Below are 22,161 nucleotides of genomic sequence, written 5' to 3' on the forward strand. Positions count from 1 at the left end.
GAATTTCAAGACAAATAGTAAGGACAGCAGTGCTCAGCTATGAATAGTTCTCAATAGTAGTCTGACTAATTGATATATCAAATTAACTTGTATTACGTAGGATGCTTTAACCAGTTGTACACAGGTTGGGATTTAGTGGGTAATATAAAACATAGTTGATTGGGAGAATGAGGATGTGTGGTGTTGATTTCACCCATTGCTACTGAATAGTGATATAAACTGATAGACCTGGAAATAGTCTTCTTTCAAAAGCTCTGTGATAAGATACCTTAATTTTTCTGTCTGGTGGCTCATTTGAAAGTTGCAATCATTCAAAGAAAGTAATGAGACCTCTAGTTATCTGGTAAAAAATTTATTTTATGAAGAATAATTATCTTGCCTTTATGGATGCTTATTATTGCTTTAAGTACAGTGTTGTGACTTGGGTTGCAATTTTGACAATCTTGAATGTCTCAGGAAGGAGTAAAGTTGAGTGTCTGTCAAGACGGTGACAGTGTTAACTCACAAAATTTGCTAGTTGATATGCCTCAGAATGTAAATAGTTTTTGGTAGGGTTTGTTAGAAAGCGACTGCTGCGGTTTAACCCCAGTTGGCAACTCAGGCCTGTGCAGCCACTCACTCCCTGCTGGTGGGATGGGGGAGAGAATCAGAAGGATACAAGTGAGCAAACCAATGGGCTGAGATAGTTCATTAGAGAAAGCAGAATGAGGAATTCGTTCACCACTTCCCATGGGCAGGCAGGTGTTCAGCCATCAGGACAGCAGGGCTTCATCACACGTAAGGGTGACTTGGGAAGATAGACACCAACATTCCAATGTTCATTCTTATTGCCCCAGCTTTACATGCTGAGCACAACACCATATGGTCTGGCTATGTTTTGGGTCATTTGGGGTCAACTGTCCTGGCTGTGTCCCCTCCCAGGTCCTTGTGCATCTCCAGCCCTGTCACTGCTGGGGTTGGTGAGGAGCAGCAAAGGCCTTGGCTCTGTGTGAGCACTGCTCAGCAATAACAAAAGCAGCCTGGTATTCACAGGCACAGGTTGCCCAGAGAAGCTGTGGCTGCTCCATTACCTGGAGGTGTTCAAGGTCAGGTTGGATGGGTCTCTGAACAAGCTGGTCTAGTGGGAGGTGTCCCTGCCCATGGCTGGGGGTTGGAACTAGATGATCCTTAAGGTCCCTTCCAACCCAAACCATTCTAGCATCTTCAACACTGTTTTGAGCCCAAATCTAAAGCAAAGCCCCATACCAGCTACTATGAAGAATATTAACTCAATGCCCTCCAAGTCCACCGCAGCAACCCATATATGACTTTTAACTGGAACTTCTGATTGCTGAGAGCTGTTGTTACAACCATATTACTGTACTTTTAGATGCAAAATTAAGGTAATGATACAGATCATCCTGCAGTGTGCTGTGGTACTGCATCTTGTTTGCCTCTGCTTGCTTCCAAAGGCAAAACTGCAAACTGGAACAAATTATCACAGGAAAGCAATACTTGTTCTCCTTGTTCTAACAAACATATGCTGTGGTGGCTTTTTTGTTTGCTTGGGATTTTTTTGTTTGTTTTTCTTTTTTTTTTTTTTTTACGAGAGTTTTTACTTGCAGTAGAAGAGAAGTTGCAAATTTAAATAGTAAAAAATTGTGGCAGAGGGGAGCAAGAACTATATGTGTATTTAGGGCTGTGTTTAAGGAACCATGCTATCAAGTCACCACCTCCTTTGTGTCGGTAAATAACTTGAGAATCGGTATAAATGTTAATTAAGCACTTGGTCTCTGGTGAATGAAAATATTAGTAGAATGTTAGCTTGCACAACAGAGATCTAATTTTACACATGACTACGCAAAACACTCGCTGGTTTGCCAGGTTCCCTGGTGTGTGAATGGGAGAACCTCTCCCGGAGGTGAATGGCATCTTCCAAAGTGTGCTAGGCTGCATTAGCTCATCGATTTTTGCAGGCTTTTCTTAGCAGTGTGGCATGTGATTTGTTCTTCTTTGAAATGGTCACAAGCACACGTGCTTTGTGTGCTCTTTCAGCAAAATTGCATCAAAATCTTGCTGGTGTAGATCATGCTAAAGGTTGTCTTGAAAACTGCAGGTGTATTCTGTTTTGATTTCCAGTCTGTACTCTCACTGCAGCTCAAAATTCTTTATCACCTTTGACTCTTGGCAGTCAGACCTGGCCTGGAAGATTGTTGCTTAATTACAGCATGAATGTGTTGTGTTTGTTTGGAGCATGGTAATCAAAATGGTCTTCACATATTGACTGGGGTTTAAAGGATTTAAAGAAAGATTTGCAGTGCAAATACCTGGTAGGAGGTTCATTCTTCTGAATCTTTTCTCCCCTTTTCTGTCATTATAATAAGTGCTTAGGTTAATGGCAGGCAGCTTATGGAAAATCTGTGCAAACCATTTATAGTTTCTTTAATTTTATTTTCAGTGGAGAAGACCTGTTCATACATTGTAGACTTGAAAAAAAAACGTCTTTGGAGCTACTATGCTTCAAAGCAGTAAGGTATCTTTTGTAAGATGCTGTATTTTTCCTGAATCTTCTATACACCTAACACATATTTTCAAATTAATTTGGATATTGAAATAATTCATTTTCAGGAGGTTATGTTTGTGGGTTTTTTTTTTATTGTCATTCCAATACCTCTGGAAAACAATACATTAAGCTTTAGGGTTCATCCCATTCTCTGAAGAAGTTAACAATTAACATTGGCTTAAACTGTTGTTGAATATCAGTATGGGTGAAAGATACCTGACAAGCAAAGGCAGCTGTATCTAATGATGAGGAATTTGACAGACTTTGGAGCTCAGGATTAGCTATGTTCCCAATGAAAAGGTAGTGAAATAGCATTTTATTTATGTGATTGATTTTTCCTGTATTTAATGTTTGATATCAAGCATATTTGTATACTATTGATCAGAAATTACAGGGTTTCATGTGACTCCTAGGTAAAGTGGTGATACGTTGCACTAACTTGTAATATCCAGAGTAGATTGGTTAGTATTAGAAGTAGGTGATAAATGTGATATGGAAGTACTGTCAAACATTGCTTCACCTTAAATTTAATAATTGATATTGTACATGAGATTTATTGTCTATCTTCAATGAAAAAAGATTAATTCTTGGGATGTCCTCTTATGTAAATGTCCAAGTTCTGACTTATAATGCTGATAGTGTCTGTCATGCTGGGTGGGAAAGTTTATTCTCACATTATATATTGCTGCATCTTCTTCATTAACATATTAGTGTGTGGCTGTATTGATATGGGAAGGTTTCTTCTGCCCTAAAGCAGTATTAGCTCGTTGGAGGTAATGCTTTTCATCTGCTCTGCAGGTCTGAGTACTCGTGTGTTTTCACACCCTTTCCTTTGTGAATAAGAAATTTTAACTGCTGTTCCGAATCATTCAAGTAGTTATCACCTTAATGCAGCCTGACCTGACAGTGTATGTGTGGAATGTAACTATAATAGTGCCTTCCTGCTGCATCTAGGGACTTTGACAAAACATTTATGTCAAAGCCATTAATCTACCACCTGTTAGTAAAATGCTGCATTTTTAACTTAGCAACTGACTGTTGGAGAATAAAAGCATACCTAGTAAACTTTGGGACTTGGTGTATTTCCTCTGTGCTTGTTTCATTTTTGACTATGATGGAAGTTCTACGCTCATGACACCAGATTAACTAATTTGTTGAAAGACTCCAGTGGCCTGGAGCTGATTTTGTCAAACTGCATAACAGGGTTAAATCTGGAGAAAGTAAGTAGCAGGGGATCATTCTTGTGCTGACTTCATGGCAAATAAGTCTCTAATGCGGAATAAACTCGTCTGGTCTACACCTCAGTGGCTGTAGTTTAATCTGATGTTAAGGTCAACGTGCCATATCCACATGTGCTTTTCAGCTGTTCATTTAAGAAGTGAAGTTTACCTTGGAAATAATTATCTCATGATTATTCCTATTTTGGTAGTTTTTCCATGGGGAGCCTTCACACCTTTATGTGCATTGAGCTTGCATATCAGTTCATCCCAGTGTGCTTTCATATTTATGCTGTTAATGCCAGTTTTAGGTAGACTCCACATCTCATGATCCAATGTGATCGAAGACAGAAAAACACTGTACTTCTGTCTCTTTCCAGTAACACTGTCCTTCTATAAGAGATGGCAGAATGCCATGTGGAATGGAAAAAAAGGAACTTGGGACACTCAGGCACAGATGAGCTACAGAACACCTGAGGCCCCCTTGCAAAGCTCAGTTTCCTAGGGATTATGTAGGTTCTGTTGGACCATGTGCTTCTGTCAAGGAAGAGCAGTATGCTTTCAGTAGTGGCTTTATTGAGTTCCAACACAGTTTGGATGGTACAGAACTAGAGGAAAAGCTTTTGGTATTACTTCCAAGTCAGAGTGTTAAAGGCTTATTTCAGGACAAGAGTACAAAAGCCAGGAATGTTGGTGGAAATTGTGGCTGGTGTGAGATGATTTTCAGTGACAGAAGCTCCATGGCAGTGCTGTACTGTAGTACATTTGTGTTAGAGAGCTTTATAAATGTCAGTATGAGTTGTGTGTGACACCATCATCACATATAAGATGGAAGTTGTGTTTTATCCAGTAATCCATCAGCACTTTACCCTGGCCAACTTCAGAGGTCTGCAGAAACTGTAAGAGTTTCTGAGAATATTCTCCTGGCACCCATCTTTGTATCTCAGGGTCTTCTTGAGTTTTCAACACTTACCATGAACTTCTCTCTTGTTTGGGATTACTTCAAGCTGTTATTGTCTAGTGTAAGAGTTAGCTGATAGACATGTACAGTTATTAGTGCCCACTGCATGGTACTTACACTTCTGAGCTCATCCTAAAGCCGATGTTTAGATTACAGAATCACACAATAGGTCAGATTGGAAAAGAAAACAGTGGGTCATCTGGTCCAACTTCTCTGCTCAAGCAGGGACATCCAGAGCACACGGCAACAGGCGTCCAGACAGTTCTTGAATATCTCCAGTGGGAGACTCCACAGCCTCTCTGGGCAGCCTGTTCCAATGCACAGTCATTCGTACAGGAGAGAAGTTCTTCCTCATATTCAGGTGGAACTTCTTGTGGCTCAGTTTCCACCCATTGCCTCATGTCCTAGTGCTTTCCACCACTGAGAAGAGCCTGGCTCTATCCTCTTAGCACCCTCCCTGCAGATTATTACATACATGGATGAGATCCCCTCTCAGTCCTCTCTTCTTGAGGCTGAACAGGCCTCAACCTTTCCTCCTAAGAGAGATGCTCCAGTCCCTTAATCATCTTTGCTGCCCTCCACTGGACCTGCTCCAGGAGCTTCGTGTCTGGTAGTGAGAAGCCCAGAACTGGACACAACACTCCAAATGTGGCCTTACTAGGGCTGAGTAGAGGGGCAGGACCACCTCCCTTGACCTGCTGAAAATGCACCCCGGGAACCCATTGGCCTTCTTGGCCACAGGGCCACTGCTGGCTTATGGACATTTTGCTGTCCACCAGGGCCCCCAAGTCCTTTCTCTGCAGAGCTGCTTTCCAGCAGGTCAGACCCCAGCCTGTGCTGCTCTGTGGGGTTATTCCTCCCCAGGTGCAGCACCCTGCATTTGCCTTTGCTGTATTTCAGAAGGTTCCTCTCTGCCCATCTCTCCAACCCGTTGAGGTCCTTCTGAAGGGCTGCTCAGCCCTCTGGGGCATCAGCCACTTCTCACTGCAGTGAACTTGCTGCAGAGGCATCTGCCCTTTATCCAAGTCATTGATGGATAAGTTATACGATACTGGGCTCAGTATTGAACCCTGGGGGACATGCTTGTGACAGGCCTCCAACTAGACCCTGTGCTGCTGATTATGACCCTTTGGGATGTGCTATTCCACCTCACTGTCTGTTCATCCAATCCACGCTTCCTGAGTTTGTCTGTGAGAATGTTGTGAGAGACAATGTCAAAATCCTTGCTAAAGTCAAGGCTCACAGTAACCACTGCTCTCCCCTCATCCATCCATATAGTTGTTTCATTGTAGAAGCCAGTTGGGTCAGTCAAGCATGATTTAGTGAGTCTGTGCTGACTGCTCCTGATCACAATGACAGAAAGAATTCTTTTGTGTGGGGTAAAGTAGAGGACAGGAGCTACTGAACTGTCAAGAAGGGGCAGATGATGGAAAGATGAAGAATAGATAACCTGATGAAGAATGTTGTGGCTGTGTGCTCACTGCTGCCTCAAAGCTGCTTGTCTTGCAGTTCTTTGGAAGTGCTCATTTTAACATCAAGGTCCCTCTCTGGGCCATACAATGCTTCTTGGTACAGCTGTGTTCCTCCATGTTTTTGACAGCTGGGAGTTGATGGAGGTGTTTAGGACTTTGTGTTATCTGCTGTAGTGGGGACAAGTGTCCTCTGGTAGCCTTACAGGACAATCTCTATTGTGCTCCTCTAGGAGGAAATGCAGGTGTATGGCTGGACAGAGAGCTGAACTTGCATTCCTGTAGTATCTCCTGATGCAGGCAATCTGCACTGAGACTGCAGTGTGCACTGTGGGGATCACCCATCCTGTGTGCTGCACCCTCCCAGTGTGCTGCAGGCTCTTCATTGCTCCCTACTTGAGCACTGATGGTGGGGCAGAGGAGTGCAGCAGTGTTTGATGGCTGGCTATCGATCTTTCTTGAGTTCAGTAAAATCACCTGCTTGGTTCCAAATGTTTAAACCATTCAGAAATAATAAAACTTGTAAAAGGTGTGTGTATTTTTTTTATTGCCTCCAGCTTTGCAGTAAGAATATAGTGTTCCAGTTGTGGAATAGCAAAGTCCGTGGCTGTTCATAACACTAAGTTGATCTTTCCACCCTATTTGATTACCCTTTCTCCTCTCTCCTTTTTTCTCCAAATCAATGAGCTTTCCTTTGCTTCAACTCATCTATAAACCTCGACAAACATTTTAGCATTAACAGGTATTTCTTAGTAGTCTCTAGCATTTGTCAGTCTCTTATATATTCCCCAAGAGCTAAACAAAGCTCTTAAAGCTCAAGCAGCAGAGAATTTCTCAGAACTACACTAGAAATTCTGACCATGTTGATGTCTAGTGGTCTGGAGAAAACATAGTCTCTCAAATGTGAGGAGGCCTGTTTTTCAAGGTTCCTGTGTTTCACCAGCTCTGTTTTAGTATTCTGTTTCTTTCCATTATGATCATTTAGGTCTTTTAGCACTTTGAAGAAAAATGCTGCTCATACCCTTGAACTCACAGGTTTGGTTGGTATTTGAAGAATGGGTAGCAAGCGAGTTATACCTTACCTATCCTAACCTTGAAAATCCTCTTTTCCCGGAAAATGGTGGTTGTCATTGTGAAACTCTGATGGTTTTTCTGGTTGTGTAGGGCTATACCATTTTTCTGTCCTACTGTGCTGAATCAGTAGTATGCTGAATAAAGCTGGTTGTTTAAGTTTGTGTGTGAATAAACACTTTATTTCCTACTCTACTCAGCGTCCCTCTGGTACTACCCTGGCTATTTTCCAACTCATCTACAGCTATCTAGGAGCACCAGTGTCAGGGCACGTTTATTGCCTTTTAGTATTAATGACTACCAGGATCATAAAGGTTTCCTCCTGAGAATGAACTGTGATGGTTCACAAAAGCTGTATTAATTAGTGAATGATAAAGTGTGGAAATTTTAGTTTGATCCCAGAGCCTGCCGTGTGGGGTTCTTGTCGTTATCAACAATATATTGCAATAAAGCATCCAAGGTGGACAGCCTTGTGGTGGGGTACAACAACAAAAAAATACTTAACCCCCCTCCCAGTATTGCCTGGAGGTGGTACTTGAAAAGGAACCAGTTAAAGTTGGCATAAAGTGGCCATGTAAATGCCCTACTTTGCAAAAAACACTTCCATTAAGTTGGCAGAATTATCACTTGAAATGTTAAGCTTAGAGTAAATCTGTAGCACACAGTATTAGCTGACCTCTTGACTAACATGTTAACAGTGTGTATGAAGGTTAAAGTTTAGCAGCAGGTAAGAAAAATTGGTATGGCAACAAGGGAACTTTTGGAAGACCTAACCTTTATAAAGGGAGACCAGAAGGAGTAGTCATAAGTCAAGGAATAAAAGCAGCATGTCCTAGATGATGGAGCATGTTCACAAAGCTAGTACTTGTCTCTGAATGCTGGTTAGAAAAATGGGAGTAGGATGGTGACAGTAAGCCTAAGGGCTAAGTGTTGGTTTGTATGCTGAGCAGACCTTGTTTGAAAGGTGGAAATCTAACCCTGCTGAAGGCTGGGAGGAGAATGTATTCACAGCTAGCAGTAGAAAGAAGGAAGCTAAAAAGTCCAAGGTGAAGTTGCGGAGCATGTGGACAGAGAAGTGTCTTATGTAAAAAGAAGAAAAATCTAGGAAACATGAATGGCCAAAATCATCAACCACAATGCAGTGATTAAAAGCAGTATGTTGCTGGGAACTTAAATAACCTCTTGGCATAAGGTGTCATTATTAGGCTAATTTGTGATATCTTGATTCTATTGCCTTTGTGGCAATAAAGATGAAATATGGTAAAACGGACATATTAGGAAATGATGTGGAACATGGTTAATAGTGTGGAAGCATGCTGGGTTGCCTGGATTAGATACTAGTTCAGCTTTCTGAAAAAGTACAACCAGTAAAAAAAAAATACAAGTGTGTATTTGAGTAAAGAAATAGTAACCAGAGTGACTAGCATGTTTTAAATACTTAAGCAAAGATTTAGGAAATCAAAAGCAAGGAGCTTTTACATCTAGTTTATCAAAACTTCTGAAATTGTGACTTCATAGTTCTAATAGTTGTAGTAGTTATTCTCCAGAGAGAAATATTCTGTTTTCTTTTGAAAGCATGGGTAGTTCTGAAGCAAAGATAGGTGGCTCATGTTTGACATATGCTTACATATAGACGGAGTCTTTTTAAGGAGGTCACTGATTAAAGTGGTTGACTTGGCGTTCCAGAGCAACCTTATGTGGCATGACCCAGATAGTAACTCTCATGCCCTACCCTTTCTTTGACATTATTCTTTGTGGCAGGAGGAATCAGGTGAGGCATGGAGTATGTTTTTAGCCTTTGCAGTCTACAGCTCAGCGTGTTAATGCAAACTGATGTTGCCAGTGGTCTGTGTTCTTGCTGCTGATTTTAAGTTAGGACTTGCTGAGGAGTGGCTTTGCTTTCTGTTCAGCCCTGACAACCCTACCTGGCCCAGGGCTGGAGGAATGTGATGGAGTGCATCACTGCCAAGCAAGCCATCACTTGCAAGCCAAGTCAACCCTGAATGTGAGTCAGAGTGGTGGTCTGTTCAGAGGGAAAGCGCCATCATAAACCTTAAATTGATTAAGTCACAGGAAGTTGGTTAGAAAAAGAAATTTTTATTGGTCACTGTAGTATAAATACAGTAGAATTCCTAGTTTCTTTTAAATTTTTTTATGGCATGGGCAGTTAATCTCATTTGCCAAGGAACCCGAAGCACATGAATTATTTTTAAAAAGATCAAGGTGTAAGATGGCTAGTTCAGCCTAAAGGGAAACACTGCTGTGGATAAAATAGTGTTGCCAATGGGCAACGAAACAAAGCACTAAGTATGCATTATAGAGGAAAATGTTCATAATAAATACATCCCAGAATAAAAAATTAATTTAAAATTAGCTGTTAGCTCAATAAAATACTCTAGGTAGTATTGTGATAAGTCAGGAAAGCATGTCCATTAACATGGACATGAAGTTTTAAAATTACCAAAACACCGGATAGCTTGAGGAATGAGCTGAGAATCATACTAAAACATGGGGTATATAATAGTTTGAGCATGTGTCTCTACCTCTTGTTTTGTTGTTTGCTTGTTTGCCTCTATCTTGATTTTAGTGCTCAGTGGTGGCAGCTCCACCTTGAAAGGTAACACAGAAAATAGAGAACGAAGACTGTTTGACAGCTTATGGTATTAACCTCAGAGATTTTTAAATGTATTCAAAGCAAGGCTCCTAGAGTTTTGCATTCCTTTTATCTTGTAAAAGAAAAATGGTGCATTGAATGAAACTCAAAAGTGATTGAGATGCCTTTCACTTGTTCCGTAATTGCATCTGATTGCTGCAAATTATTGCTGAGGCCAGAGCTCAAAAATATTTAGAAACTGACGAATGTTGAGTTGTAGTGAAAATATTTAAAAATAAAACTAAGAACATAAAGTTTCTTGCTTTTATGTTAAGCCAGGTTCTACCTAAAAAGGTGATTTAAAGCCAACCTAGGGGCAGGTAATTTTGTCATACGTGCTGTGGGGGTTTTTTACCCACATTCTGAAACAGCAGCTGGTGGTCACTGTCACATGGAGTGATACCATAGCTCATCATTTTCTTTCCAAGTGCCACGCATAAACACATTGTCTACTGCCCAGATTTGTCCACCTTCCTTTCTGTCTGTTTCGTCATATACGGTAAGGGAAGGATTTGATGGCAGAAGTTTTATCTTTCCAGATACTGTTGCATGTTTTGGTTACTTTGTGGGACTTTCCTTCTGTCTTCAGCCCAAGCCGCCAAGTTCCTCCCAGGTCCTGGTAGTATCTACTTGTGGTTGTGTAGGTCAGAGGGTTTGTGTCTCAGACATGAGAATTGAGTGATGGCAGGCAGTATGGAAATGGTGGCTAGAAATCCAGCATCCCTTCAGGCTGTTACCCTTGTCTTACTTTCTAGCTCAGATCAAAAGTTGTGTAAGAGGTGGCTGCCAGCCGCCAAGCCCAAGTTACCAAGAGGCAACAGGAGAGGCAGCAGTGCTGCCAGTCTGGCAAAGGGGTTTGGGCCTTTGAGGCTGCCTGGAGAGACAGGAGATAATGTCGACCCCAAAGGTAACAGTCTTGGCTCCCCTGGGAAGCTGCAACAGCCCCACAGTTATAACCGTTTATTGCAATTAAAAGAATTATGTTAACGGGGGTAGATATTTTAATAGTGTTGACAGGTCAAAACATGAGTTTGCTCATAGAAATTCATGCTTAAGAGTTGGGCGTTTCAAGGAATGAAACTTCTGTGAATTTTCACTTTGTACATGATTTGGTTACCAGCTCCCAAGAGGGCACAAGTGGTTTAAGTCTAAAGTAGTCTTCATTTCAGAGCTAGACTTGAGGAAGTTGGGGGAAAATCGCACCATGCATTTTGATGTACTACTAGCACTTTGTCAGACAACTGTCTTGGACAATTCTGCCTCTTAAATTCTATTCTCACATGCTTCCTGAGTTTCTTAAGACATAATTGACAGAAAGTTGCTATTAGCTATGAAACAATTTAAAAGAACTCTCAAATTCTATGCTAATTGGATTATAGTTGTGGAATTCTTTGTTTGGGATCATGAATTCATCTGTAGAATGACTTTCATCCAGCTATGTAACTGCTACCTTTCACAGAAATCTTTGTTAGCTGCTGGAAATGTTTCTCTGTTATGATAGTTTTGCCCAAGTCTGAGATGTGCTGCATCTCATTCTGGATATCTGATATTTTTATAAACTATTTTAAAATTTCACTTGCACTGCTGATAGATTAATGAGCTGCTATTACCTTAGAGCAGAACAAACATGCAGTCACTTATTTCCAGCTGACAGGGAAGCGTGTTCTGCATTGCAGAATGACTTGCGTTGGCTTCACCTTCAAAGTTTGCTTATCCTGATCCTTAAAAAAACCTCTTGTTCACATAGTGCTGCTGTTTGTCAAATACCAAATGCTTACTGAGTAGTACTCAAATGTTTCTGCACAAGTTAGTCACTGCCTTACGTTTTGAAAAGTATGAAATGTATTTTTGCACTGTAGTTTTATTCTTGTACTTCTTTAGGGTCCAGTAAATGAAAAATATTATTAAAAATATTTTTTTGCAAAACTAGGGTTTCAAGAAAAGGTGTCTGCAATATTTGACAACTACAAAGAAACTCCAAAGAAATATTTATCTGTTGGTATGGTTCATTAAAAGTGTTGGTAAATGAAAGATAAAATGATGAATCCCAGAGTATAAATGAGTCGTATTTGAAATGCAGGTTGGATCACCAGTGACTAGAGAAAAAACATAGTATTTTTAAAATTAAATCCAAAAGAGGACAGAAATGTTTTTGTAGTAGATTTCATGTGATGCATGGAATAGGTTAAATATTTGGGGTTCTTTGGTGTTGTGGGGTTTGGGGTTTTTGGGTGTTTTTTTTTGTTTTTTTGGTTTTTTTTTGTTTTTTTTGGTTTTTTCTATCTGAAGACTGAGGAATGATAACCTCAGTAATGAAAATTGCTATAGAAAAGTGATTTTTATTTGACCTGAATTTTTTAGTATTGCCTTTTTAGTCAAGTGAGAGATGTGAGGAAAAGTGATTTTGTAGTATAATATTAACACTCGGGACAGTACCTGAGAAATTTGGCAAAATTGACACCAGAGGGGTGCTTCTAGTAACAAAACAAAGTAAGGGATTTAAATGCATTTATTTGTTTTCATATAATGGAGTGGAAAAGGACTTTCATTCAACTTATCCTCTGACAGAAAGTGTTAATAGAAGCTTCTTATGTGAATAAAGCTAAATAAAGCTGATGGCTTTTTAACTACTGATGTGTACAACTCTATGCTCATGTGTACTAAACACTTGTTTCACTGCAGAGGATGCTTTGGTTTAACATAGCAGGATATAAGCTTTCATCTGAAGTTAAATGCTGCCATGCTTAGACATTTGATTTTGTTTGCCAGAAGTATTTGTGCCCAGATAAACTGTATGAGCTAAAGTCAGATCTGCAATGGTAATTCTGTGTCTAATGGGGAGCGTAAGAGCTTAGGGAAGGGTTTAGGAATGAGATGTACCCGCTCCCTGTAACTGCTAACACTCCTGTATGTTTAAGACCTTTCCCCACTGAAAAAGGTCATTTTCACTGAAAAAGTTGCCAGATGCTCTATAACAGAACTAATATCTCCAAATGTATTTAGCAGAGCTCAGATGTTTTACTTCAGGATGAGCTGACTCTTCCTGAAAGTGTGTCTCTTTCTGTGGGCTATAAATGGATTATATGGAATTAGCTCAGGTGTCAATACCTACATTTGCGTAGCTGAATCCTACTGATATGTTGATGCCCTTTCCTAGTTTTTAATGGCTAAATAAATAAAAAAAAAAATCCAGGAGTTTGGTGTAGGAACGAAAGCTCAGGCTCCTTTTCACAGGAATTAGGAATTCTTTCTTTGGTCCCTTGAATTTTGCGTTTCTTTTCTAGCTACTTGCCTTCCATCTGGGCCAGCCCCTTAGGAGGGGGAGTTGTAATTTTGATCCGAGAGTGAACAAAGACATTGAATTGAAGTTTAACTTGAATGGCTGTGCAACTACTTAGTGTTAGATCAAAAGGTGGGCAAGGTGAATATTGCCATCTCAACTTCTTTCGCTTACATCCTTTCTGCAAGTGTGAGCCTCCGTGGTTGTAGTGGCCAGCAACTTCCTCAGTCCAGACTGGCATTGGATGTAAATCCTCCTTTTGCTACTGATATTTCTGGAGAGGAGTTATGCTTCCAAATATGTGCCTCTTCAGCATTTCTTATTGCAGAGTTGGATCAACCCATCTGGTCAACCTGCTTGTTCTTTTATTATGGCTCCTAGCTCCACTTGTGCTCTCTGTAGGACACCTTTGTGCCTAACACATGCAGAATGGGCAAGTGTGTTCTCCAACAAGCTCCAAAGGCTGGCTTCCAGTGCCTGAACTGGGCATGTTGATGCCACCCATTGGAGCTCATCTATCTGCTTCTTCCAGTGGGGAAAAGCCAAGCTACTGAAATTTCTCTGAAGTGAACTTATCCCATTGTCTCCAGAAGCCATGGAGATGCATGCTTGCACTGAGGAGCTGTGAAGCACTCCAGAGGCTACCACTAAAGTGTAATCTTTATGATTACTTTTCACCTTTGTCATACCTACACTTTATTTGAGAATTATAATTACACAGTTCAGTGCTAAGGAAGAAAATGAGGAGGATTTTCTGTTCATAGTCTAAGAGTCTTGGTGGTATCGGAGACTGAGATGTGTGAGCAGGCAAGAGAACCCTGGAGTAATTTGAGTTTCCTGTTTGTACCAGCTAGAATGAAAGGTACCTGTGCTGCTGTGTCTTTGCTTTTATAGGGTGTGGTCCCAGCAGTTTCAGACAGGGGTTTGTATATGCCCAAATGAAGGATCAGCAAGTCAAGTGCACTTGATTTTATTAAGATAGTATAAATGTAGGGTGTTGCTGCTGCATGTGAGGGTCACTACACGTGAGCTAATTGCCAACAGTGGCAGTCAGTGACAATTTCAAATGTTTTCAGCACCTGTTTTTAAGTGCAATCTGCTTGTTTACATGTTCCTGCCACAGCTTGATTTTTCTTACTTGCTCTTCACATGTCATGAGTGTGTGAACTGGAGTCCATTATTTATTCAGTACATTTTTGGAGGCAGTAAACTGGGCTTTCATTTGCTGTCTTTCCTGGGATATTTCCAGTTTCTAAAATAGATTCTGTGCTATTTTTTCCTGCATTGTTTTCAAAGTAGTTTTTTTTTCCTACTGCCTATTCTTTTTCGTTGCACAGTACATTATGCTTTTCTTGCTAAATTTTATGCTTTATTCTAACGTCAGTATTGCTTTTGTTAACCTTTCTGCTGTTGCTTATAATATATTAGCTTAAAAAGTCCTCAACATTGCTAGGGACTTAGTAGCTAGAGAATGAAATAGGGGGCTTGTGAAAGATTAAGCAATCTTCTATCTGCTGAAGGGCTGCTGAAGAACAGCTCTCTAGGGATTTTGTTTACTTTGCTGTGGTCTTTAACTCCAGCTTCAAGAGTTATGCTGATGACAATGCCAATTATGTTTTTAATCTCATATATGAGAGATTTGGACATTTCAGATATAGCGAGCAGGTGACTGGAAGCATGAGCATTAGAGAGCAAAGCATAATCAGATTGCATTTTGGATGAGGGAAGATGGTAGAATAAACCAAATGGGAGGAAAAGGTGCTCAAGGCAGTGCTATGGGTTTAGGATAGAGTGTCTGGGAATCTGCTTGCTGGGAAAAGACCGGGGGTTGGTTGACAGCCACTGAACATGAGCCAAGCGTGTTTCCAGGTGGCTGAGAAGGCCAATGGCATCCTGGCCTTTATCAGCAATAGTGTGGCCAGTGGGACCAGGGCAGTGATCCTGCCCCTCTACTTGGCACTGGTGAGGCCACACCTTGAGTCCTGTGTTCAGTTCTGGGCCCCTCACTACAAGAAGGACATTGAGGTGCTGGAGTGTGTCCAGAGAAGGGCAGCTGAGCTGGTGAAGGGTCTGGAGCACAAGTCTGATGAGGAGCAGCTGAGGGAGCTGGGGGTTGGTTAGTCTGGAGAAAAAGAGACTCAGAGGGGACTGTATCTCCCTCTATGATTGCCTGAAAGGAGGCTGCAGCCAGTGGGGGTTGGTCTCTTTTCCTGAGTAACAAACAGCAGGGCAAGAATAAATGGCATCAAGTTGTGCTGTGGAAATTTAATTTGGATATTAGGAAAATTTCTTCATGGAAAGACTTTTAAAGCACTGGAAGAGGCTGTCTAGGGAGTCACCATTTGTGGAGTTACTTAAAAGACATGTAGATGTGGCACTTAGGGACATGGTTTAGTGGTGGGCTTGGCAGAGCTGGGTTAATGGTTGGACTAATGCGATGAAGTCAGGATGCAGCTCTGCTAGCAAGATCTGTTATGCTGGTGATGCAAGTTACTAAAAGAGCTGGGGGTGGAAAAGGCATTTTGGTCCCAGTTCAAAGCACTTTCCATGTTGGTCACGATTCATTTGCAAGTGGCAGTGAAAGAGGTGTTGTGCTGGGCTCCTCACATGGGAACCTGTAGGAGGGGGTTTACTAGCAGGATAAAAATCTTACCCTTGCTGGGCGATGTTAGAGTGAGCTGTGCTCTGAATAGTCCAGGTAAGAGGAGAGTCTTCTAATAGGTATTTGTACAGATAAGAGAGAGAAATGTACTTGGATATTTGTGTGAAAATTATCTAGCTGTTGAGCATCCAGATTTCAAAGTACTTTCCTAGGATAACAATGTCATTTAAATGTGAGCGTGGTTTGTTTGTTTGTAATGCCTGCCAACAATCTTTCTAGGAACAGGATATAAAACTGCTACTTGGTGACTTGTTCGTTCTGTTTTGATCTGCGGTTTAATTACAGCATGTTTAATTGCTCTTTTCATTCACTCAGGAGGCAGAGCAGTTATATTTTTTCCCTTTTCCTGTGTGTCTTTTTTTTTTTTTTTTTTGGTAGGCACACAATTTGGTAGGATAATACTCATCAAGTGACTCAGAAAATGAGATATTTAGATTGTCCTCTGGAACAGGACCGACTGCTCTTTTTCTCATGAGGTCACATGATTCCAATTTATTATTTTTATGCCAAGCTTGCTGCATGAAGATGGGGCTCTGTGTTGCCACAATTTTTTATCCAAGGTTCCTGAAATTTCTTGCCTTGTTCAAACTAGGGGGCTTTGTCTTTCCATTTATTTATCATGCCAAGTTCCTACTAAGGCTGCCATTTTTCTCTGCGATCTATAAACTTCATAACTCATACTAACTAAAAGGATCTCACATTTTCCTTTTACTGAGTTAAGAAACAAGTCAGATAGTTCTTCAATAAGAATATTTATGTTATAAACCAGTACTGGTGACAAAGGGGAGATACTATTCCCCTTCTTTTCCTCAGTGTTTGCTGGTTGTTTAATGAAACACATGTGGAACTTCTCTTTGGTTGAAACTAATCTAGGAGACAAGATGTTTGCTGCCTCAGACTGCTCGTGGGACTTCAGACATCACACCAATTAAGAATATTAAAGATGCTGGAAATGTGGTCACATGTCTCTTGGGTACTCTTGTGCCTTTCATAAGGGATGCAGCTGACTGTTTTCAAGCAAATTTATGCCTAAAGACCTGTCTGTAGAGGGAATTAACTGCATGCCTAGTGTGTGGTCGGCTAAGTGGTAAGTTATCGTAGAATGGTTTGGGTTGAAAGGGATGCTAAAGATCATTCTAACCACCCTGCTATGGTCAGGGACACCTCCCACTAGACCAGACTGCTCCAAGCCCCATCCAACGTGGCCTTGAACACTTGCAGGGATGGGGCATCCCCAGCTTCTCTGTGCTGCCTGTTCCTCAGTGACCATGTACTGACTCTACTGGTGTCTGAGGAGATGCTCTTGCCTTTGTCTGTGCCTTCAGGATGGTTCCCTCCAGCAGCCACATCAGAGTGATTTGAACAGGGTGGAAAACGTCTCATATTTGCCACTAAACTCTGTGCAGGGTGCCAGTAGCTAATTCACATCAGTTGTGTACAGGTTGCTGAGAGCCACCTTCCCTTAGCAGAAGGAAGGGGAGGTGGGAGATCATTAATGATCTCATCAATCTCAGTAATCCTTTTGCTCACTGTGGTGTTACTTGACAGTCATAGCATGCAGAGGTAATTTTGGTGAAGGCAGAAAGATGAAAAAGAACATACAGTTGATGGAAATATTTACCATGTATGTCTTATGAGTAATTTTATTTCCTCCACTTGCCAAAACAAGTTAGCATGGAAAATGCTTTACTAGTGTAACTGGGAAGACCTGTTTGTGTTCATGAAGCATGAAAACTGCCAACAGCCTTTCCATCCCAGTTTTACTTTCTGTTGCCTTCACCCCAGGTCCCCCCAGCACTAACAGTTCAGTGTTCTCTTCTTGGGTTCCTGAAGGAGGACAGGAGGTACAGGCTTTGCAATCCACGTCAGTATCAGGTGCTCTGTGTACGTCATGGTTCTGGTCCTCCTCTCTGTGTCCAGCACTCTAGATCTGCTCTGATACCAAGAATTTTTATTTATAGTAATTTTTAAAAAAACAGATTTCCCCATCCTCCCTCTGGACTTGGTCATGTATGTTTTCTGTTTCCATGCTCTATTTCAGGGGTTTTTTTTAGGTGAGTTGTGAGCATTTTCATTTTGGCAGGGGATATAAATAGGGGTGAAATGGGGTCATGGTTACGTGAGAAGGTGTCTTTAATCTGTGGTTATGTAGGTGTTTAAAAGTTACATCTTTTCTAGCCAGATGATGGAGTTTCTACATGTTTGTATGTTTTCTCTTCCATTTAAATTATTCTTTTGTTCCCAAATTTATTAGATGTGTGACTGATACATAGGATGCTCCCTGAAATGCTGGAATAAACAGAATAGTGTTCAAAGGATATTGTGTGAGGCCCAGATGACAGCGTGCCCTCCAGGGAAGTGTAGGACGTAATAAATGGGCTGAACTTCACCAGGAGCCCTCTAATTGTGTATATAGTGACTCATTCTTCCTGGCTTATGATTTATTTCTATGAAAAGTATGTATTTTTGAATATCTAGCAGAATGCACTGTGCTTTAATTATAGTCAATTCTGAAATAGTTGTTTTACAGTAGTGCTGTACAAATTCTATTAGCCCTGTGTACAGTCCTGATGTTTTCTCCACTGCTTAAGTATATTCTGTGAAAGTTTTACAGAGCTCCTATATTACTTTCCAGAGAGATCAAAGTTTCTTAAAAGTTGGAGAATATAATTCACATTTAGAGGTTTTTTTTTATTATGTTCCATCACACCTTTTTGACCAGAACCTTACACACGATGGCAATTGTGCAAGAAGGATGCTACATATTGTTCCTTCCCTTATGTGAAATTTTAACAAATGCAAAACATTCCTGTCTGAGTTCCTGAAATGAGTGATACAGGTCCTACATGAATGGAGATGAAATTTTGCAAAGGAGATGGTAGTCTACTGTTATTTGCTGAAACCAGCCAGCAACACAACCAAAAATAATTATGTCATGTTCATTCATTCATTTGGTATGTTACATGTAGGATAGAACTGTGTTGTAAAAATTATCCCTATTGATGTCACAATTCAGTGAACTCTTGTCAAGAATTCATTCTGTAGTCTGAACAAAGGTAAGGTAATTTAAAGTTATGCAGGTTCAATGCATTTCTGAGAGGACTGAAATGTTAGTTGTGTTTACTAGTGCACTTCTATTCCTTGCCAGGTGAGTGCTCTGGGGAAGGAGAAATTTGCCACCACTCTTTAGCCTTCCTAGGCCATCTCCCTTAGCTGGTGGTTTTGGACAAGTCAGGTGTACATCCTGATTATGTACAGTTACTTTGGATTTAATAAAGTGTTTGTTTCTCAGGCCTGTAGGCTTCTGCTCCTGTGGTCTTTAGGGCACCTGGCTGCTCAGGCTGTACTTCACACACTCTCCAGAGAGCAAACTAGACCTCAGTTTTCTTCTCCAAATCTCCTGCCTCCTTCAGGAGGATACTGTGTGATTCCTCTCAGCGAAGGGAAAATGAGAAAAGCCAGCCTAGCAACCCAGTCATTAATAATGTGTGATACATGAAAAGCATCTTGGAAGGGTAGTAAACAGAGAATGGATATGTGAAGTGTTTTGTGAAGTTTGTGAAAGTAATCACATTGATACATCATGAAGATCCTAGAAATGTAAGAGCTGAAATGCTGAAACTGAGAAAAGTGAGATTCTGTAGGTACTAACACAAGTCACAGGAAGTGCTGACCCAAGGGTGTGCAAATTAACCCAATTTTCAATTTTTATGTTCTCCATTTTTTCTAACACTAAAGCTCTAGTAGAGATTTTTGTGGTGACTGGGAATTTGGTTATTTGAAACAAATCACCTGTACTTCTTTAAACTAGAATTCATATCAGTATGTACCCATAGAAAGAGGTCTGATTAAAAACAAACAAACAAAAAAACATGCTGAACAAAAGGTTTGATTCAGCAAGATTTTGAATACTGTGGCTCAGTTCCATGTCCCACAAACACAAGCAGAGATTTAATTGTATGACTTAACATAGATAGAATTGCTCATGTGTATAAAATGCTTTGTGCTTAATTTTGTTAGTGCCAGGTGCTTGGCACTTCTTGGGGTTAAGACCTTTGATCTTGTTCCTTTTAAAATAGATCTTAGTTCAAAATCCTGAAAAGCATCAGTTTTTGGGAAAAGCAAGGTGTCTTCAATATGTAATGCTAGTGGAAATATTATATACAAATGGAATGAAAGAGAACAAGTCAGGATTTGTTGGTTATGAACTATTTAGACTGCAAAGAGGTCTCTTTGAGGGTACCAGGCTGGTGCTTTCTGTATTTATTTATTGAAGGAGTTTGTGTATGAAATTTATTTCTGAAACAACACAAGCATTTTCATCAAACTGATTTTTTAGCAACTCAATATGTTCACCTGAAAATAGAAGTATTTGATTGAAAGACAAAGGTTGGGTGAATTCAAGTTGAATACTGAAAAAAATTCACACAGGTGATGTTCTATAAATGAGTAAAAGAAAGAACATCTCAGTGATATTTAGTTTAGAACAAACACATTTGATGTCCCAGCTGTTTATCATTTGTCAAATAATGCTTCTGGACCAGCAGAAAAATCATAATCATAAATGATCAGAAAAAAAATTCTTTGGCTTAAAGCTTTCACCATGTGTGTGCATAGAGTGATGAAAATGCTTTTAGAACATAAAATTGTATGCAAAGAGTAGATGAAATATCTTATTTTTTTTAAGTTTTTCTCAGCAAATTACAAATTAAAAAGCTGATGTCACTGGGCATGTAGAATTGCATTAATAACTATCAATTACATAATTTTTAGAAGTTATGCTACCCGTTAACTTATAAAATCAATGTTCCGCAAATTTGCCACTTGGTGGTGCCAAATTGATTTATAAGTCACAGATGTGAGCTGAGACAAGCTGTTGAAGTTGTTTCTGAGGAGTGTACACTAAGAGATACATAAATTTGGTTGGAAAACTGATTTTGTGACAGCACGGGTGCAGCTGTGCTCAGCCTTCCTCCTGGCCTCCATTCCTCAAGCCCCACATCTTGAGTACTTCTCAGTCCCTCCAGTGCAGGAGAGAGTAAGTGTATAGGAAAGCTCCATCTGTGAGAAGAGAATTTCAGGAACAATTCTCCCATATCATGCGCCCAGTGAAAAATAGTTTGGATTCAGGGATATTCCAGGCACGGTGCAGAATATGGCTTTGGGGTTTCTGGAGGCAGCTGCAGGTGTGCTGCTTGCAGTAGTATTTTTGTAGGTGTTTGACTGGAGTAGTTTCTATCCAGTTGTGGTTTTAACACTGCCAGAATTTTCACGTATTTATCACTGAGGTCTGTATCCTCAAGCTGAGGGGCGATGATTACCCTAAATGTAAATCTAAACAAAAAGACTTGTGATTAAATTAAACTTCTTCCATCTCTCAGTTGCAGGGCTGCTCTTCAGCCGGCTTGAAGTTTCTGTTTTATTAAAATGTCTGAATTTGTCACAGTTTTCCAGTGTTATCAGTGTTTAACATTGAAGAATATTTGCACCAGACTTAATGACTTCTTTATTTTTCTTTTTCTCTCTCTCAATCCTGCAGTCCCAAAAGAATTGGTGGAGCTTCACTTGAAACTGATGAGAAAAATCGGGAAGTCTGTCACAGCAGACAGATGGGAAAAATACTTGATCAAGGTACACTATGCATGTTGTATTATTCTGCAATGCTGGAATATGGTTGTGATGAGCAGTTGTGTGAGCAATCCTTGTTGTGAGTTATAGTGAGCTTTGGGCTGTGCCAGCATCAACATGTGTACATCACATCCCAACTTAACTTGCAGTCTGCCTAGGATTGTGGAAAAAAAAATCTCTGAAAATAGGCACCATCTTCTGCATGTGAAGGAGTGTCCACCTTCATAATTGGTAGGAAAATACTTTCTTGACTATTAAGACCCTAAATAAAGAAGATTTAGTAGCCTGCAAATGGGTTGAATTGAGCAGAGATTTATATACTAGCAATTCATTAGTGTATCACTTGTCCGGATATGATTTAATTACTGTGATTTGGCTGATATTCATACAGGAACCGTATAGAGGTCTTGTAGCATGTGTTAATAAAAGAAAGTATTGCAGTGATATATGTCTGCATGCTCAGAATGGCACAGCTAAGATGAAAATGTAGTTATACATCAGTAAAAATAGAGCATCCCATTGTTTTACATAATTCTGTCTTGGTATTTTAATTGCAGCTGTGTCTCTGTTGACACTTTACATGCAAATAGTTTCCAGTTTAAATAATTTACGCTGCTTCAAAAAATAAAAATATGTGGATAGTAAAAATTAATAGGTTGCCATTTCCCCTCTGGATAT

The 22,161-nt window shown here is 40.3% G+C and overlaps 1 protein-coding gene across 2 annotated transcripts in view; it reads left to right on the forward strand.

Moving 5' to 3' along the window:
- RSF1 (remodeling and spacing factor 1) overlaps positions 1 to 22,161 on the forward strand; it is a 60,282-nt gene that overhangs the window by 3,524 nt on the left and 34,597 nt on the right. For both annotated transcript variants that reach the window (XM_085066498.1, XM_085066508.1), the window contains one exon: positions 21,395 to 21,486. In XM_085066498.1, the coding sequence (XP_084922624.1) occupies positions 21,395 to 21,486 (92 nt within the window). Of the gene's footprint in view, positions 1 to 21,394; positions 21,487 to 22,161 lie in introns of those variants that run through there.

The sequence above is a fragment of the Lichenostomus cassidix genome, chromosome 1 (genome assembly GCF_008360975.1).
Source record: "Lichenostomus cassidix isolate B80296 chromosome 1, HeHo_3.0, whole genome shotgun sequence".
NCBI classification, from domain to species: domain Eukaryota; kingdom Metazoa; phylum Chordata; class Aves; order Passeriformes; family Meliphagidae; genus Lichenostomus; species Lichenostomus cassidix.